General features: G+C 35.9%; 1 protein-coding gene across 1 annotated transcript; it reads left to right on the forward strand.

The window, feature by feature from the left end:
- The first annotated feature begins 2415 nt into the window (after positions 1 to 2415).
- On the forward strand, positions 2416 to 10275 carry LOC135154107 (uncharacterized). The gene is made up of 5 exons (XM_064099352.1): positions 2416 to 2536; positions 4378 to 4504; positions 4876 to 5023; positions 5955 to 6261; positions 7766 to 10275. The coding sequence occupies exons 1-5, from the start codon at positions 2416 to 2418 to the stop codon at positions 8419 to 8421; spliced, it is 1359 nt and encodes a 452-aa protein (XP_063955422.1). The 3' UTR covers positions 8422 to 10275.
- Positions 10276 to 18824: the final 8549 nt, after the last annotated feature.

Here is an 18824-nt window from a genome sequence, read left to right on the forward strand (position 1 = left end):
CCGAAGAAGCTCAAAAGAGGCTCGTAACACAAAGCTTAACAATGAACGTAGAACATTTTTCTACAATTGATTGCATTGACTACAATGTACAATCAATTGTAAAAATCAAGCGTACAATTAATCGCTAACATTTGTGTTCCGGGACCCATGAAACTGAAAAAGGGAGCCCTGGAAAATCCCTATTCATTGCAATGTTAAAGCTTATCCATTGTTGCAGAATTAAAAGTTGTGCAAATAGCCCCTGTAAATAATAGAAAATGCCTGAAGTAAATATCATTGAAGGAAATAAGGAAAGGATTGATAGGCAAATTAAATAAAATGAAACATTCCACATGAAATGTGGGTATTAATTGTATGTATGCATGTAGCCTAATTCATTTTTATTTTACTAGGTCAGATATTGTACAATACTACAATGTATAAAAGAGAGCCTAATATTGCCCCGCAATTGTTAATAACATTAATTAGCCTCAAAATCATCAGGAGATTAATCACTTTCGGGCAGTTGAAACTGAAACCGCCAGCTGCTGCCTTTTACTTGATTAAATAGGGCCTCGTAACATATTTACAATATACTTACAATTGATATTTATAATTGATTGTCTAGGTTTATCAGAGATTCAATTTGAAATTATAAATGTTTGTACAATCGATTGAATATTTTATGCAACAGGGCCAAGCTGTGACAAATCAGGTAATTATGTACATGGTGTAGCACTCTAAAGTAATTAATGTCATATCTGGGTTTTGAAACACTCATCCAGTTTATTAATATTGTTCCCCGAGGGCTGATTCATTAGTGTGGCAATATCACTGGAATGGATTCCTCGAATTCCAAACTGTCTCTTTAACTTCTTTTACTGTTTTGTGATGAGTATATAGGCTTGTAGTATGAGAAATGACTGCTTTCTTTCATTTTATTATACTTTAATACTTGGAATCAATTGTTGCCATAGTATTTTCTCGTTTGTTACAAACAATATTTGATTGGGAGTCAGTTGTTTTGATGAATGTTTATGTCGATTGATTAAAAACAGAAAATATGAATTAAATAACCTGCATAGATGTAGCTTTTTCTTGAAAATTGTTGGGGGGGGGGGGTGCCATTACGACGTGATTAGGCCTATATCTTTATATTTTTGTAGTTTGCTGTAAAACCGCAAATGTTGCTTCCTTTTTCCTGTTTTCAGTTAACTTCTTCACTTTGAAAAGGGAAATTTTTTAGGAAATTGTTCATACTGTTTGAAGTCACACTGTGACATTTTCCTGGTAAAAAAAAATGATCAAAACCATGAAACAGTGAGGTTTCTGTGGTTAAGCCCCTGTGTGTACTGGTTTGTTAATGAACGGGCCGAGACATTGACCTCAGGTTCATCTAATAATTTGTAAATAGAACATTGTAATAAACATTAGTTGTGGTATGAGAGATCTTTATGGGTTGGTTTCACAATGTCACACCTTTTTTCCAAGCTACCCTGGGAAAATGAGAATGTACTTGATAGTTCTCAAAACTCTTGGTTTGAAAGTGCTTAAGGTCGGTTTTGTTTTGCTGTTGATTTCTCAAGAACTCCTTGACTTTTGAATTACCTGGCTCTTTTGAGAGCAAATATTTTCTGTACAACGGTGTCTGAATCGAAACTGAGAATAATCATTGATTAATTGTAATTCAATCACAAAAAAGAATAGACAAATGGCATACAGTACATGTACATCATTGTAAACTCAAGATGATTCCTCTTTCACAAGCGAGTGATTATAAAAAAAAGATTGGAAAAAAAAAGATTTCCAAAAAGTAACTTGGCCAGAGGTTATTTGAATTTCAAGAAGAGAATCACATGTCTAAAATTGGTCAATATGTACTCTTTAATGCAAATTAGGCTTATTATTGCATACCTGGCCTGGAAAATAAGCTATAGTGAAATGTGTGTAATGAAACTGAACAAGTTTAGAATGAGGATAATTGACAGTCCCTCCTCTTGTGAAGAAACATATTTTGACGAGACTCCATTGAAATATCTGTTGATTATGAGAGGGAGGGAAGAGAAGGAGAAAGTGAAAAGAGGAAGGTGCTGAAGGAAGAAGAGAGAAGGAAAAAGAGGATGAGTGAATAAAGGATGGAGGGGCTAGGGGAGAATGAGAGGGAATGTTGGAACTTTTGTGGAGGAATAAAAAGAGAGGATGAAGAAAATGAAGAGGAGATAAAATGAAGATAATAATGAAGAATGAAATAACAAGGAAGAAGATAGTTGGGGAAAATAATAAAGGAGGATGGGAGGCGATAGTGAAGAAGAATCAAAAGAAAAGATTATTAAGAAGAAATAATAGAAGAAAATGAGGTGTAAGAGGAGGAAGATGACAGTTCTATTAAAAGTGATAGAGATAGAAAAAGAAAATGACCAAGGAGAGTTAAAAGAGATGGTTGTCAAGAAAAAAGGAGGAAGAGGAGTGGCAGATAATGAGAGAATAATCGCTGATGTGGTTTACGGTCTTCAAACAACAAATGAGAGAATAGGAGACAAGAATTTGACTTACATGTGTATTCTTCTAATCTTCAAATGTTATCCCCTATTTGCATATTATTACAACAATTAAATCTATTGAAAACAAAGGCTTTATGACATGGTATTCAGATTTATTTTTAATCTTGTGCAATTTTTTTCCTTTTCTACCATTTTAATCTTTATTAAATACAATGTGGTATGATATAGCGGCAGAAAAGAAATGGGTCAACTTGTGTGGGAAGCAGTGAAAGACTTTGAAAGTGAAAGAACGCCTGATCCTGGTGGGACGCAGCAGTGTGGCATTATCATTCTGGCTATGTTCAGATGGCATATATAGTTTTTTAACTCTTGGGTCAAAGCTGATCTTGTCTGTGATGCATAGTACGTTTCGGGAGGACCTGTTGCTATTCACACTATCATTGCTTTTCATAGGCCTTCTTGTGACTTGAACTTCCATAGGCTACAGTGTTGCTTTTGTCCTAGGTTTCTGTTTGAAATTAATGCCCATCCAGTTTAATTTCTCGTTCCTTCATAGTAATGATGAAATTTAGCATTTTATAAAGTGCCTATTGAAGGATGCACTGTATATTATCATCTGCTTTAGCTGGGGCTGCTGTTGCCAGTACCAGGTTCATTCAAGGAAACCTGATGGATACCCATTCACCACATCCGGGTGGAGTGCGCACAATAGGAATCAAGACATTGTATCTTACAGAAGGATACATGTATTCATGTACATCTTGCGTGTGAACCCTGGTGATGATGTTTCTCACCACGTTGGGGTTGCCCCTGACATCCGACGGCTATTAAACATGATGTACTCATTAGAAGAGTATCTGTCTAGAATCATATAATGAATCATTTCTCTATTTATAGATCATCCATGATGAGTATCTTAATCCTCCCCATGACCTCTATCAAACAATTTCATCTACCTGTAAAGCCTTCTGCCGTGATGGTGACATCTGTTTTGGGTGGGACACACAACAAAGATAGTACACTGTAGAAATGCTGCTTAAATATTGAAGCACCTCTATTTAAGCCTGTTATTCTAGCAACTATTTTATTTCAATTTTTGTACAAGTTGTTAAAAAAAGTTTAAGTAAGTGTTTAAAAGTTTAAGCAATGGTTGTTAGAGGGACAGGCTTAAAACAGCTTAAACAGTGTTGCTATTAAAGTATTTAAACGGTGTTTTTTTTACGGTGTTTAGTGACAGAGTCTAGTGAGAGCAGAAAAGACATTAATTCCATGGCCTCTCTCCCCCGCTCTCTCTGAAAAAAAGAACAACGTGACTTGTCTGTTGTTTTTTTTTTCTACAGGCCATGACATCATTGGAATATTGTTTTTAGTGTATAAAATTTAGGTTTGTATCAATGTAAGGCATGTCTGCAATGAATGATGCATAATCCTTCACTTTTCAATTAAATCATGAGAATTCATGCCTAAAGTGCTTAATATATCAAACAATGGTCATGTCATCTTTTGAAAAGTAAGCATTTCGCAATGAATTTTTACCATGTTGATTGGAACTCTTGTATCATTATACATGTAGCTTTGTTGACATCTGGATTTTTCATTGCATTCATGCCTAACTTTGACACTTATCTAATTTTACATGTACATGGTACAACAAAGAATACCTCCTTATCATCCATATGGCATCAGATTACATGAATTTGAGAGAAGATGATGCTTTCATTACATAACTTTTAATTTGTGTTCATGACAAGGACTTTCATTAAAATCGTGATTTTTTAGTTACCTTTTTTCCGGACTCGCCCTATATATTGTGCTGTAAATTATAGAGAATGGTCTTAGTGTTGTGAAGTATCCTTTTAAAATGTTTCTCTATTTTGTGTTTTTGTTTCTCTTCTAGCGTGTCATGTACTGGAGTGTCTTGCAGGTTTAGCCCAAGATGTCATTACGACGGTTGGTCAAGCGTTTGAAATCAGGTTCAAGGACTACCTTCGCAATCCACCACAAGTCTTCAGTACCCCTGACAGGTATTTAAAATTCAAGCCTCAGTAGAATGCACTGTAAAGCCTGATGCATAATTCATGATCTATTCTGTTGAGATCCGATTTTCAGAGAAATAGCATTTGATATGAACATTCCAACTTAGAAAATCTGAATGATCGTTGGTATTGTTATAGTCCAGTCAAAATATGAAAAATAATGGTTCAACCCCCAAAAATTGCACCAGAATAAAAATGACTTTGTTGAAAAGTAATGAAAGGTAGCAGTTTTCAATTATTAAAGGTCTGATTTTATGATGACCCATGCGTGTTGATCCCCACTTGTTATCATAAAAGACGATTATAAGAGAAATATTTTCATTCCTCATGAACCATTGTCTCTCTTCATTTCCTTGCAGAATGGAGGAGCCTTTATTTCAAGAGGAAGAGTCGGCTTGGGGCGATGATCCCGATTATTACAACGACATCAGTAAACTCAACGTGACGCTGCCAGACAGAGTCGTTCCTCCGCCACCCTCAGGCCAATACATGCCAACCAGCCCAACAGTAAGTATCACTGTAATCCAGGGGAGTGTTTCATCAAGGCAGTGATTTCACCTGGAAATTTTATAAGCTACTGGAAATCCTAGCATCTGATTGGCTGAGAGCACGTGAAAATCACTGTCAAGACTCTTCGTGAAATACTCCCCTGTTGGTTTATGTGGTTTATTGGTTTGGTTTGCTTGGTTTATATCAGGAAACAAGAATTATACATCATGCAATAGGGGGAATGATGGATTTAAAGTTGCTTTAGTCATGTCTCTATCATTTTGCATTTCCCTCTTAGGTACATTTATGCAGGATTTTGCAGCAGCTTTTTCAATCCCCAAAATTATTTTGTCTGTGTTTGGGTAAAAAAAAGAAAGAAAAAAGTAAATGTGAGAATGTAGCTCAATAATTTCCCATTTCTGGTCACTGAATAGCGCCACCTCTTGGTTGAATTTCACCATCATATTCACAAACATCTGGGTGTTGTGTGATGGTATGGTGAAGTTAATGACTGACTCAGATGTGGATTCACATTTGACTTGTATCTTTTGGATTGTGATGTTAGAGGTCATGAGTTTATTCCCAGGACTTTCATCTGATCTTATATATACATGTAGGGGCGGGGTGCCTGGGAGTGCCTGGGAGTGCCAACCAAATGTTGTGCTGCCCCTTTATACATCAATTAACTCATTACTTGCAGAAAGAAATCTTTCTTGCCTCCATGTTGATTCATATTTCTGTGGTTTTGATTGTCTCCCTTTCAGTCTTACATGTATGCGGAGAGGGCTTCATTGCCATCTACTTGGTGTAGTAACAGTGCGCTTTTAGCACCAGTCTGACATCAATTTCCTTTCGAAATCTTTAAATTGTCTCACATTTACATATAATTATTGAAATTTAAACTGGTTAAAAGTATTTATTTTCTTTCTGATTTATTTGTCCAATACAGAGACAACAGCCTTACCAAGAACTTATTGGGCAGCAGGCATCAGGGGGCTCTTCCCCTGCCGCTCCCCCTCCCGGCTACACTGCCAATCCCCCATCATATCTTGACAGCAACCACCACCCTTCAAACAGCAGCCCGACATCGAGTAACCCCAGAGGTCCCCAGGGCCCCGGCCCAGGCCACCAGCCCATGACGGGGAGGTTAATCGATATAGACAACGAGCCCCCCATCTACGGGGCGACCGCAGGGACGCCCTCGCCCACGAGGAACAACGTACCAACAGCACTGGACAACCCACTTCAAAGATCATGTAAGCACATGGTGTTTGGTTCTCAAACTTTCCGTATCTCATTCATTTACATCCTATTGTAATAGCGGTAGATCCTTGTCTCATTTCTATGTTATTTGCCCATGTAAATGTCCTGCATATCTGTATATGATCACTTAGTGTTTTTAGTGGGACCTATTTAGTTTGTATTTTCTGTACCCCTCCCTGGTTTAATTGTTGACATTTGTTTAGATTCAATATTTTCATTGATATTTACAATTCCTTTTTTCATTCTTTCCTCTGCCCTATCTCCTCTTTCCAAAAGATTCATTGCCTTGTGATTTCCTGTTAGAAGCATTGTATACATGTAAATTTCTGTTTAAGAAGCACAAATGTTGAATATTCTTGAGTGTTAAAAATATTCTCATAATATTTTCATGATTAGGCAGGTGTAGATAGGCACACTGATCTGATAATTCATCTGCTGCAGTCAATTTGTAATATACATGTAAGAGATAGAAAAGACTATTAGTGTGTTGCAAATCTTGTGGAAGTCCCATAATCAAGCATAGTGGGGCATTGAGCTGAGTTTAGTTGCAATGGAACACAAATTGTGAAGACAAAATAACTGCATATTTCTCCTAAATTAAAGGACATTTTACATGTAGAAGCTTCATTTTGGAACTGAGGTTTGATTTGGAATTGAACATAACTGTACTTGCAAATTCTTTCAATGCCAAATATGTATATATATCCTGACAAGATGCCAGTCATATTTAGTTTAATAATAATAATAGTGATATCTTATTGAGCGCACACACAAACCGTCCAGAGACGCTCATGGTGCTTGCCCAGCAACAGTTCCTTTGGATACTAATATCTTATACATATAAACAACTACAAAATATACAAAATACAAATATTGATATACAAAATAAAATCTACAAAGAAATCTTAAATCACTACAGTTGAGAATCACATTTAACCATTTCAGCAATATACCTTTTCAGTAATTTTGATCACAGATCCAATATTCAAGGCCTTTTGTATTAAACTGTCTTTAATTTATATTTTATGATAAAAGAAATATATATATTTCAACATATTTCAAGAATTTCATCTTTTGTTTGATACCTTGAAATGGATTCTTTCAAATTGAATTATCTTCCTCCTTCACATTTCCTTAATGTTGGTGGTCAAGCTTTCATACTGTAGAATTGTGGCTACATTGGTCCTTGTCTTTAATCCTGTATCAAATATAACCTACAACTTGTACCTTGTGTCCTACCGCTGTATGCCCTTCATTAGTTTGTAGCATTCATAAACTAGCTTTACATGTACATCTTTAATAGGTGTGCATGCCTAATGTGGTATTCCTAAGAAGGGTTTATGGTAATTTCACTCAGAAGGGAATATCCGCTTCTCTAATGGTTTGTTGAATGATATTCTGTAATGTTTGTCTTTGTACATGTACATGTATGCCTTACTCTTTTATGTTTGTACTGTGCTTTTCTCCTTGCTTCATTCCTACCACTGTCTACACTAGCAAGACATACCAGCTCCTCCTCACCCCATCTTAGTCCGCAACATAGTCCCATCCACAACAACAACGTCAAGAAACCATCCCGCAAGGCCAAGCGGAGAACCCCGTCCCTCTACAACAACCCACCGACCAAGGAGGACGTCGAGGCCAGCCTCCTCCCGCTGGCCAAGCAGCTCACGCCGGCAGAGAGGAACCACTACCAGAACGTTATAGCCAGTCCCGACTGGAAGAAACTGGTCGATTCCGGTTACGACAACCTCCGGATGCTCAACATCTGGAAGCAGAGCAAGTCGGTGATGCTCCACAAAGGTGGTGATGATGAGGCGGAATATGCCAATGTTGTTTGTTTCCATGACGATCTTGCTGATGATGATGGCGATGATGAGCATGGCAACCGGAATGATGGGGAGGAGGAAAAGGAAGAAGAGGAGGTTGATGATGCACGTAATGCACGCGTCTCTTTAGCTTTCTCTCTCACCACAATACCTTTTTCTACTTTCATCCGCAGATTCTTCATTATTAACTTTTATTATTTCTTCATCACTTTTGATCATTTTGTTTTGATTTTCTTTTGTTTCAGAGCTGGCAGGGAACTGTTCGGGATATATCTAATTCATATAAAGTCTTGTTTGTGCTGTATTCATAATAAAAATTTATGAAATTGAAAAACCAATGGAAAAAAACTTCAGCATTATGATTTTTCTCATTCAATTAGAAAATGTATTAACTGCACTAACATATTTTTAGGTTTTTACATTTTCTTTACCACATATTATATGTGTTGTTATAAGGGTATATGGTTTAAACCTACATTTTAAAATATAGTTGAAAACATTATTTTCTTTCTCTTTGCTTATTTCCTGTTTTTGTCTCCACCTTTTGATTTTAGTTCACTCTTTGTTTTCTGTGATTTTTATTTCTGTTCATACAAAGCATGGCATGAAAGTCTTTTATCCCAATACCTAGTAACGACCAAACTGCATGTTTGAATTCAAGAATGTCAACCCATCACTTTCAAATCATGAATGTGTATGTACATGTATATGTATGCATGTGATGTTTCCAAATTTGAAGACTATGGAGCATACCAAACTATTTCAGCCAGTACATGTAGCTAGAACTTAATATCAGGAAAAACGCCCTATTCTGCTCTCCTGTAGCAATCTATTCCAGAGGAAGCTACCATAAACACTATTGTGAATGAGATTAGACTTCAGAAATGGATAGTGGCCGTTTTGGTCACAGTTAGGCCTACTACAAGACTAGTATTGAATTTGTTTCATATAGATATGTAATAAGAAATACTGCCCCCTTCTGTTCTCTTGCAGACAGTCTATTCCAGAGCAGACTGTCATGAATAATCTGTAGGGATCAGTCGCTGACCAACAAATAGCATCTGTTTTGGTTGTAGTTAGGCTTACTGTTTGTCTTGGATGGATTTAGAATCAGAAATACTGCCCTCTGTAGTTCTCCCCTAACATGCCGAGTTCTTAGACAAGTCTACCTTAAACCATTGGAAAATAATCCTAGCATGTTGCTTCCTTGGTTTTGATTAATCACAGCATGATATATATATTCTTTTGTATAGTGCTTGCCTGGCATGTCTGTGACCACCATGTGTAAAGCATTGACTGTCTGCCTGCGTTTCGCAATTTACCAGATTTTAGAGTAATGTCTTAATTTATGGGAAAACCTTTTTAATGTGAGATGGATCTTACACAATACAGGCAAGGCAGAACATCAATGTCCTTGATTAATATTTTCAATTTTGCATGGATCTATGTGTAATTGATCCTTTTTTTCATCAATGCGCCTATCATCAATTGCATAATGCAAAGCTCCCTCAAGTAAACAACGTCCCAGTATAGATCATGACTTTTCCAAGTAGTACAGATCAGGCATCAAAGATATGAATTTATCATGTAAGAACATCAATTTACAGCACTTTGCAGCACTATAAATGCTTTATTTCTCAGAAATTTGTATCAGTATCTGTATCTGTAATTTATAGCAATTTGTATGTTAATCTCATCAACCCATTATGGCTTTTCATCCCTCCATCTGCCAAACTTAGCTGCCCAGGGCGTCATGCCTTCAGGCGTCCATCCATCTCTCTGTTCCACTTATGTTCTTGTGATGGCCTTGGAGACATTAGTAGGATTTATTTTCAACTTGATGCCGAAATTGGAAACGTGAAGCGTGTATGAAAATGCGAGTGAAAATTAATGTGATCAGAGTTTTTGGGGAAAAAAAATCAAGTGTTCAAAGAGATGATTGCATGATATTAGAATGGCCTATACTCACTATTCAAGGCGTATTCTCACTATGACTTGTGACTGTTTGACACATCGACTTCCAACTGTGTTCACATGCATGTACATGTATATGATGATGATTTGATGGGGGGGGGGGGGCTGATATCAAATGTCACAAAGAAAGTAATTGTATTCAGTGGCATACAGATGGGGGGGGGGGGAGCTTAGGGGCACTTGCCCCCCTAATTTTATGCAACCAAGAAAAAAGAGAAAAGGAAACAGAGAAGGGGGAAAATGTTATTATCTGAATTGATGTAAAAATTGGGTTTTTGTAATAAAAATGCTGATGCAAGTGATGACACTTTATTTAATAGAGTTAATAGCGACTTGGTCTTCACCCACTCCGTCTACTTCCCATTTGGTCTAATCCCACATGGTCTAATCCTGGTATGTCCACAACAAGCTTGTATTCTAACCATTTGGCCTGATTGCCATCTACATATAGCCCATTTACCTAATTCCAGTTAAGCTATCCATATTTCGACTAGGCTTTTGTATTTTGGGAGGGGGGATGTTTCTTGAATCACTTACATTCCCAGTTATAAGTGATTTTCAAAGATGTTTAGTTCATTCCATGGGTGTTCAATTCACAGTTGCATTTTTGTTGGTCATAGAGATAATTGCCTATCAATGTATGCAAATATGAATTGCTGAAAAGGTAAAACCAATCTGCAGATCCATAGTCGTTGAAAATTAGTCAAAACACAGCAGAAATCTTAATCATCATTCTACGGATGAGTGTTATGGTTTGGTCATGCATTTTAAAAACGAAAGTTGAGTTATACTTCTTGGTTCAAACTGCAGATTATGATGTCCTGTGAAAAGAAGGAGAATTTGTGGTGGACGAAATCTTTGTTTTTTGTTTGCGATTTGAACTTTTTGATTCATGTTTGCGGCTCTTAAGAGAATCTATTGTGTGCACCCCTATTAAGTAGCATGTAAACATTCCATACCTGAATAATAACATCTCCTTTCATGGGGATGTTTTTTGTTCAGTTTGTCTCAATCTCCCAAGCAGACATGAATCTCATTTTTATTTTGCAAGATTTTTGCCTTCAACAACCATCGATTTTAAGAGCCCCTGTGCCACTTGAAATGACAAATACTTGAGCTCAACCAAGTTCAGGGGCCAAAAATAGACCAAGCTGATTTGCATGATAGTATCACTTACTGCAAACAAGTCTGTCTCTTAGTTGGGCTTGCCATTCTGAAATGTTTTTTTCAAGAAAACAGTGTAGTATTTGAAGTGTGCATGAGGCATATCAAATTTTGTTGTTAAAAGGAAATGAAACCTTTGGAACAAGTAGACTCAAAGAATAAGAACAAAGAAAGTTTGAGAAATATCGGACAGATAATGAGAACGTTATGAGCATTTGAATATTGCAATCACTAATGCTATAGAGATCCTCCCACTGGCAATGCGACAAGGATGTGTGATGTCACATGTGAACGACTTTCCCTTTGATCGACTACAAAATACCCCCAAAATGTCTCCTTTTTGCTTTTTCTTATGATACAAACTCTTCATCCATGACGTATTCTTTATAAATCTGTATTACATGCTCTTCTATAGAAAGAACACATGATCTACAGATAGATTTGATAAAAGAGGCAGTTTAACTGAATACATATACTAAAGTAATGGGGAGAGTTGTTCACAAGTGACATCACACATCTTTGTCGCATTGCCAATGGGAGGATCTCCATAGCATTAGTGATCGCAATATCCAAATGCTCATAACTTTCTCATTATTTGTCAGATTTTTCTCAAACTTTCGTTGATCTGTTTCTTCAATTTTCTGTTTTCACACAAGCTATCTTGTTCCAAAGGTTTAATTCTCCTTTAAAAATCAATACCGTCAGGGATACCTTTTCATGAAGATGGTACATGTATTGAAGTTCAGGAGCCATTATAGAACATTTTTTTTTATTTTTTACTACTATTAATTTAGGTTCAGGGGCTGAAAATAGACCACTCTAGATACATTTGAAAGATTCTTTTCTGAACAATCCTTGTTATTCTGATTTCTGAAATACATAGAAATGACTAAAAATAAAAAAACTGCGCTTGGCAATTCTTGAAAATGATCCCCACTTTCATGTACACGTGCATATTTTTTGTGGAGGGATTGTGTGTGAAGTTTTGAAATTAGATGTACTGATTCAGTGCCAATTCATGAACTCATGTGAAATGAAGAAAATAATACTGTACCGTGATTGTCATGACACACTTATATTGAATATAAATATAATGGATTTCATAATTGACATTATATTCATGATATTTATAATAAACCCCTCTCCCAGCAAACACATCCTTTATTTATAGAGTCAGAATACCAATTTCATTTTTAAAGATGAAATGACCTCACAAATACTGCCCCAGTTTCTAAATGATATGAACAAGGCAAATAATTCATCGACTTCAATGGGGCTAATTATGTATTCATTAGGTCATATCAAGCGCCCCCATGGACCGATTCCCAACAAAATATGGGTCGTGGGTGTTTTACACCATATCCTGCTGAGCTAAAATTTTCGGTACTGTATATCAGGGATGTCTTTACGAAGCATAAAGGGCGGGTTGAGAATCCCCCCTAATAACGAAAACATTGACCATTTTACCTGGAGGCTTCCGGCGGGCACTTGAGCATATTCATTAAGGTTGAACCCTCTGTCCAAAGACATCAATGAAAACACTTTCTATATAGAGGAATGTCTCCAAAGAATATGTTAAGGGGGAAAAGCATGTCCCTCATGGTTGCTGTTTTTGGTCCGTTGTTCGTAGGCGTTGCGTCTCCGAAGGCACTTGAACATTTTCTTTAAGAGCGGTTCAACATTTCATGGCCTTTATAATCCAAACATGTTATTAGAATGTCCTTTGAACTAGCGTCATTGCCCATGTTGTTGAAGGTGACTTGATGGCCACTTCAGATATACATGTACACTTGGCGTGCAGTTGTGCCAACTTAAGCAATCAAAATGGCATACTCGTAAAGGGGCAGTCCTCCATCACTCCAAGATTTCAAACAACTCAACACTTTTTCTGATCTTTTTCTGAAGTAGTTGAGAAATGTATGAAGGTGCAAGTCCATAACCTACAAGGCTCTACATGATTTAGAGCCTTGTACATGTAGGTTATGCTTATGCTCTGTAACTTGAGGTCACTCTTCAAGTTCAATTGAGAATGCTCCTACTACAGGCTGATATGGATTGAGTTTCTTTTCTCTAAGGATAGGTCTCCTTGAGGGCTTGTTAGAAGAATTAAAGAAATTGATGTAGAAATATTTCTTAGGATTGTTGTTTCTTTCCCATTGTTACAAACGTGCGGTCATGAAGCTCTTACACAGTAAGTATTCCAAAATTTGCAATTTACTCAGTTTCATTTGAAAAAGAAGATATCTTTCAAAGAAAAATGAAATAGTAGGTACCGATACATACACTTCAAAGTTTGAGATCATCTAGCAAACTATGATGTTTGAGAAACTTACAGCAGAAATAAAATGATATGAGTAAATTTCAAAGGAAACCTCCTTAGAATTGTTAGGATTGTAGGATTGTTATTTTGCTTCTTTGAATAAATCCTTTTCCAAGATTAGGCACTTAAATATTGCTTGTATTGAAACCTTATATATTTCCAGTATCTTTTAGCAAGTTGAAGCAAATGTGAACTTTGTCAGAGTCCCATAGCGGCAGGAAATTCATTGCGGTTTGAAGTTAAAAGTTTAATTGTTGTATTTCCAGAGACTGTCTTTCAACCTGTCCTCTCTTGGGAGTTGTGATTTTGAAGCAGTGATGATTTCAAACAAAGCAATTTTAAACAACCACACAATCAATTGTGCAATTCATCCCAAGATGAAATTTGATATCTCCTTTTTATCCATATTTCTTCTTTTCTTGCCATCAACTAAGATGAAATAGGATATTTTTTGTCCACGTTGTTATTTAAACACCACCATCTGGTCTTTCCTGTTTACATATACGAGTCTTAGTGCTAGAGATTAGCTACAAAGAAGTTAAAAGACGATTTGCCCTCCGAATGTTAAAAATGGCCCTTATAATCAGCAAAAGAGTCTATGCAAATTGCTATCGGCTTCTGTCCAAATTGAGCTTTGAACGGATGAATTAAGAAAAGATTGCAATGTAGAGAAAGTGTATTTTTATCCACTATTCAGTGGCATTAAAAACACAGATGTGTTTACTTGAACAGCAGTGTGAACATGCTTTGATAGGACAGTTAAGATTGAGACAACATTCTTTTTCTCTATCAATCATGGATGGGGGGGGGGGGGGAGTGGGAGAAGATGGAGCATTTGCAGAAACTTTGACAAAAGAGGTTTAGAGAGGAAGACTTGAACTTGAAATTTGGATCAAGGGAAGAGTTTAAGAGATAAAATGTAGTGAAGCAATCTTTTAAGTTTCCTGTTTCGATGGTGGAGTTGGGGCATAAAAAGCTTTTCTCCCCAAGATAACCAGCACTTGTAAGTTGGGAAAGATCGCATGTTAAAGTATTTGTTTTTTAGTCCAATAGAAATTCAATATGACATGGACAGAAGTTAAGTAGAATATGGAGAGGCAGGGTAAGATAGGAAGATCAAAGAATAAGCAAAAGAAAGGGTTAGAAAAAAACAAAGAGGAGGGGGATGAAAAGGAAAGACGGAAGAGTAAGAAACGAAAGAGACAGAGTTGAGTGATGGAGAAGGATTATGACTTGTGTAAAAGAAGAAAAGAAAAGGGAAAAATACTTTTAAACTTGTATAATTTTATCAAGTTCTTTTTTCTTTCAATCAATATTTTTTCTTTCATTGTAGAAGCTGACAAAATTTGGTTCTGTTTTAGTTGAAATGGAATACTTTCTTACTGTACATCAGTACATGTAGCATTTATTTTATTTTATCAAAGTGAAGCTCTAAACTTTACTTCTTTTTCACTTTCCTTGGAAGTAATAAAAGAACAGATGTAGAGGAATGTAATTCTCTTCGTGCTTTTAGTGTTTGAGTACGATTGATAGTTGATTATTGAGTAGAAGTCCCTGTGCTACTGCTACAGAAAGACCTTCAAGGAAGGCTTCCTAATCAAAGTGGAAATAAAAAAGTGGGGAAATGATGGATTTTTTTCTTCCATTTGGAATTCATTTGCATTCATCCCTGGAGCAAAGTTTGTATACCTGTAAGAAGATCGGTCCACTTTACACTTAACCATTTCCCTTTCTTCATCAATCACCAAATCAATTGATTAATCACTCCCACGTCGGTTAGGAAAGAGGGAATTGTTAGAAAACCTTGTTAGTAAAAAAAAGAAAAGAAGAGACAAATAGAATTGGTGAGAAACAGCAAATACATGTAAAAAGAACTTTTTGCCTCTTTAGAGAAATTGAAATTTTGGTAAAATGAAATCTGAGGCTAGCTTAAGACAAATTAGACTTTTATATTAACTTTTTGATCAAGGAAACAAGTTCACAGCCAGTTTTGGGGTACCCAACAAACAATACATTTATCTTGATATGAGTAAGTCTAATTCATTTCCACTTCATCTTACTGATTATTTTTCACTTTGTGAAATGAAATTTTGATTCATTAACAGTTCTTCTTACCATATAGGCTCAATGGTGTTAGATCAAGTGGATATTACACAAAATGGATATAGCGTAACTGAAAATGAGTCAAAATGATGAATGGGCTGAATGGCAATCAGACAAATCGTCGGCGTTCATCCAAACCATCATACATGTATCAGTCAATTTTGGTTAAAAAAAAAAATTGATTTTGAGATTTTTGCAGAAAATGAAAGTACAAGTCCTATCCTATTCGTAATTAAATTTCTAGGCAATTAATTCATTTTCTGGCAATGCTGTTCAAATTTTTTATAAAATGCGCAAATCACATTTGGAAAGTGTACTGTAGCAGAGCTATACAATGTTTTGACTGACCATGATTTCAATGCGCTTGGTCAGCTGTAATAGCCATCTGCACTGCATTGACTTTGCACGTGAAAAGCGATACAACGTTTTGACTGACCACGCGCATAGAAATTGCGGTCAGGGTTGTTGTATTACCTATGGCGTTTTTGTAAAGGAGAAATCGAAACCACTCAAACCGAAATTACAAGCATGTAGCTCTTTTGCGATATTTTCTCTGATCATTGGTTTTGTGTAAAAATAAGGATACCAATATCAAGTAATTGTCTTGGTCTTTCCAACCATGTACATGTATTTTTCTAGCAGTGAATATGTTGTAAGGCTGGGGAACTAAGTGTGAAAACTTTGAAATGGGTTTGCACCATCGTAGTGTGATACGACGGTTTGGATGACCGCCGACAAAATGGTTAGTAGCTTAAAGGTCAAGTCCACCCCAGAAAAATGTTGATTTGAATAAATAGAGAAAAATCAAGCTCTGTTAAGCATAATGCTGAAAATTTGATCAAAATTGGATGTGAAATAAGAAAGTAATGGCATTTTAAAATTTCACTTATTTTTCACAAAACAGTTATGTGTACAACTCAGTGGTATGCAAATGAGAGAGCCGATGATGTCCATCACTCACTATTTCTTTTGTTTTTTATTGTTTGAATTATACAATATTTCAATTTTTACCTATTTGACATCAAGGACCAACTTAACTGAACCATAAAATGTTAAAACAATGGTAATACCACATGTTCAAGGAGGAGTAAAACTTTGTTTCACATGACAATGAGGAGAAAATTAGAATATTTCATATAGAAAATACAAAAGAAATAGTGAGTGATGTCATCAGTCCCCTCCCCTCATTTGCATACCGACCAGGATGTGCATATAATTTTTTTGTGAAATCAAGCAAAACTTTGAAATGTCATAACTTTCTTATTTTATGATGAAATTTTCAGTGTTATGCTTGTTTGATTTTTCTCTTTTTATTCAAATCAACTTTTTGTTGGGGTGGACTTGTCCTTTAAAGGTCAAGTCCACCCCAGAAAAATGTTGATTAGAATAAATAGAGAAAAATCAAACAAGAATAATGCTGAAAACTTCATCACAATCGGATGGAAAATAAGAAAGTTATGAAATTTTAAAGTGTCACTTATTTTTCCCCAAACAGTTCTATGCTCACCTCAGTGATATGTAAATGAGAGTTGATGATGTCACTCACTCACTATTTCTTTTGTTTTTTATTGTTTGAATTATACAATATTTCATTTTTTACTGATATGACAATTATGACCATCTTGTTTGAACCACAAAATGTTAAAACAATCAAATCCCACATGTTAAGGGAGGAATGAAACTTTTCTCACATGATATTGAGTAGAAAATTCAAATATTTCATATTTCATTTACTAAAATACAAAAGAAATAGTGAATGGGTGATGTCATCGGTCCCCTCATTTGCATACTGACCAGGATGTGCATATAACTGTTTGGTGAAATTTAGCAAAACTTTAAAATGTCATAACTTTCTTATTTCAGATCTGATTTTTATGAATTTTTCTCTTTCTATTCAAATCATCTTTTTGTTGGGGTGGACTTGTCCTTTAAAGGAAACCAAAACCAAAGAAGAGAAGCAATCTTATCAGAAATAATAAAATAAGGTGAGCAATCTAAAACTTGTTTTATCAAATCGGTTATAAAATAAGCAAGTTATGGAAGTTTGAAAACTCTTGTTGTACTTTCTATGGGGATCCTCAAATTGGCAAACGTGCTTCAAGATGGCTGATTTTGTGGACAACTCTACATTTGTTTTGTACACAAATTTTCAGATTTTCCTCATCTTTCAAATTGCATCTTGCCTCCTTCTGAGCACAACATACATGTATGCCATGGGAAAATATAATTCACACCACATATGCTCAAGGTCGGGAGGAGATAATGTGAAATATGTCAAATAAAGGGGAAAGTCTGAAAATTTGTGTACAAAACAAATGGCGGGTTGTCCACAGAATCAGCCATTTTGAAGCAACATTTGCCAATTTGAGGATCCCCATAGCAAGTACAACAAGACTTTTGAAAACGTCCATAACTTGCTTATTTCATAACCGATTATGATGAAACTTGTTTTAAATTGTTCCTCTCATTTTACTCTGTCCAATAAGATTGCTTCTTTTCTTGGGTTTTGGTTTCCTTTAACTACATGTACATGTACATGTACATGTGTAGATTAGCAAGGATAAGTGGGATGATATTGAACAGAGAGTAGACAAAATGAGTGTAAACCAATCACATATACAATAGCTGGACTTGAAGTGGGCTTGAAAATAGTACCGCACACTCTACGTGATCTGATACGATGCATATTTTTATAACTCACATTTTGCATTAAATTTGGAATTTCCAAGAAGTAAATGATTTCATTTGAAGTTCAGCTTAATGTTAAGAATAATTAAATCATAATTTTGCTTTGCGTCAAGCCCTGTGGTAAAGTTCAAATCGGCTTCAAGTCGCAGCGGATGATGACGTCAAGATTTGGATTTGAATGTGCTTTCATTCCTACAGGGAGACTCGAACGAGACTGAATTTTGATTTCAGTAGTCCTACCACTATTCTGAACTATGATCGCTAAGATTTTATCGGTTGGAATGTTGCTATCATATGTTATTACATTTCTTTGAAATTCGGATCGCAATGAACCTTTCAGTGTGCGCCAGGCTTAAGTCTTAAGTGGTTAGGAGATCTTTTACACTGGTGAGGGATTTGCATTTAACATAAATGTGAAATGAGTAGAAATTAGATACATGTAGCCTCTGCTCTAAATCAAAGCTAAATTTAGAAATTC

The sequence above is a fragment of the Lytechinus pictus genome, chromosome 5 (assembly GCF_037042905.1).
Source record: "Lytechinus pictus isolate F3 Inbred chromosome 5, Lp3.0, whole genome shotgun sequence".
Lineage (NCBI taxonomy): Eukaryota > Metazoa > Echinodermata > Echinoidea > Temnopleuroida > Toxopneustidae > Lytechinus > Lytechinus pictus.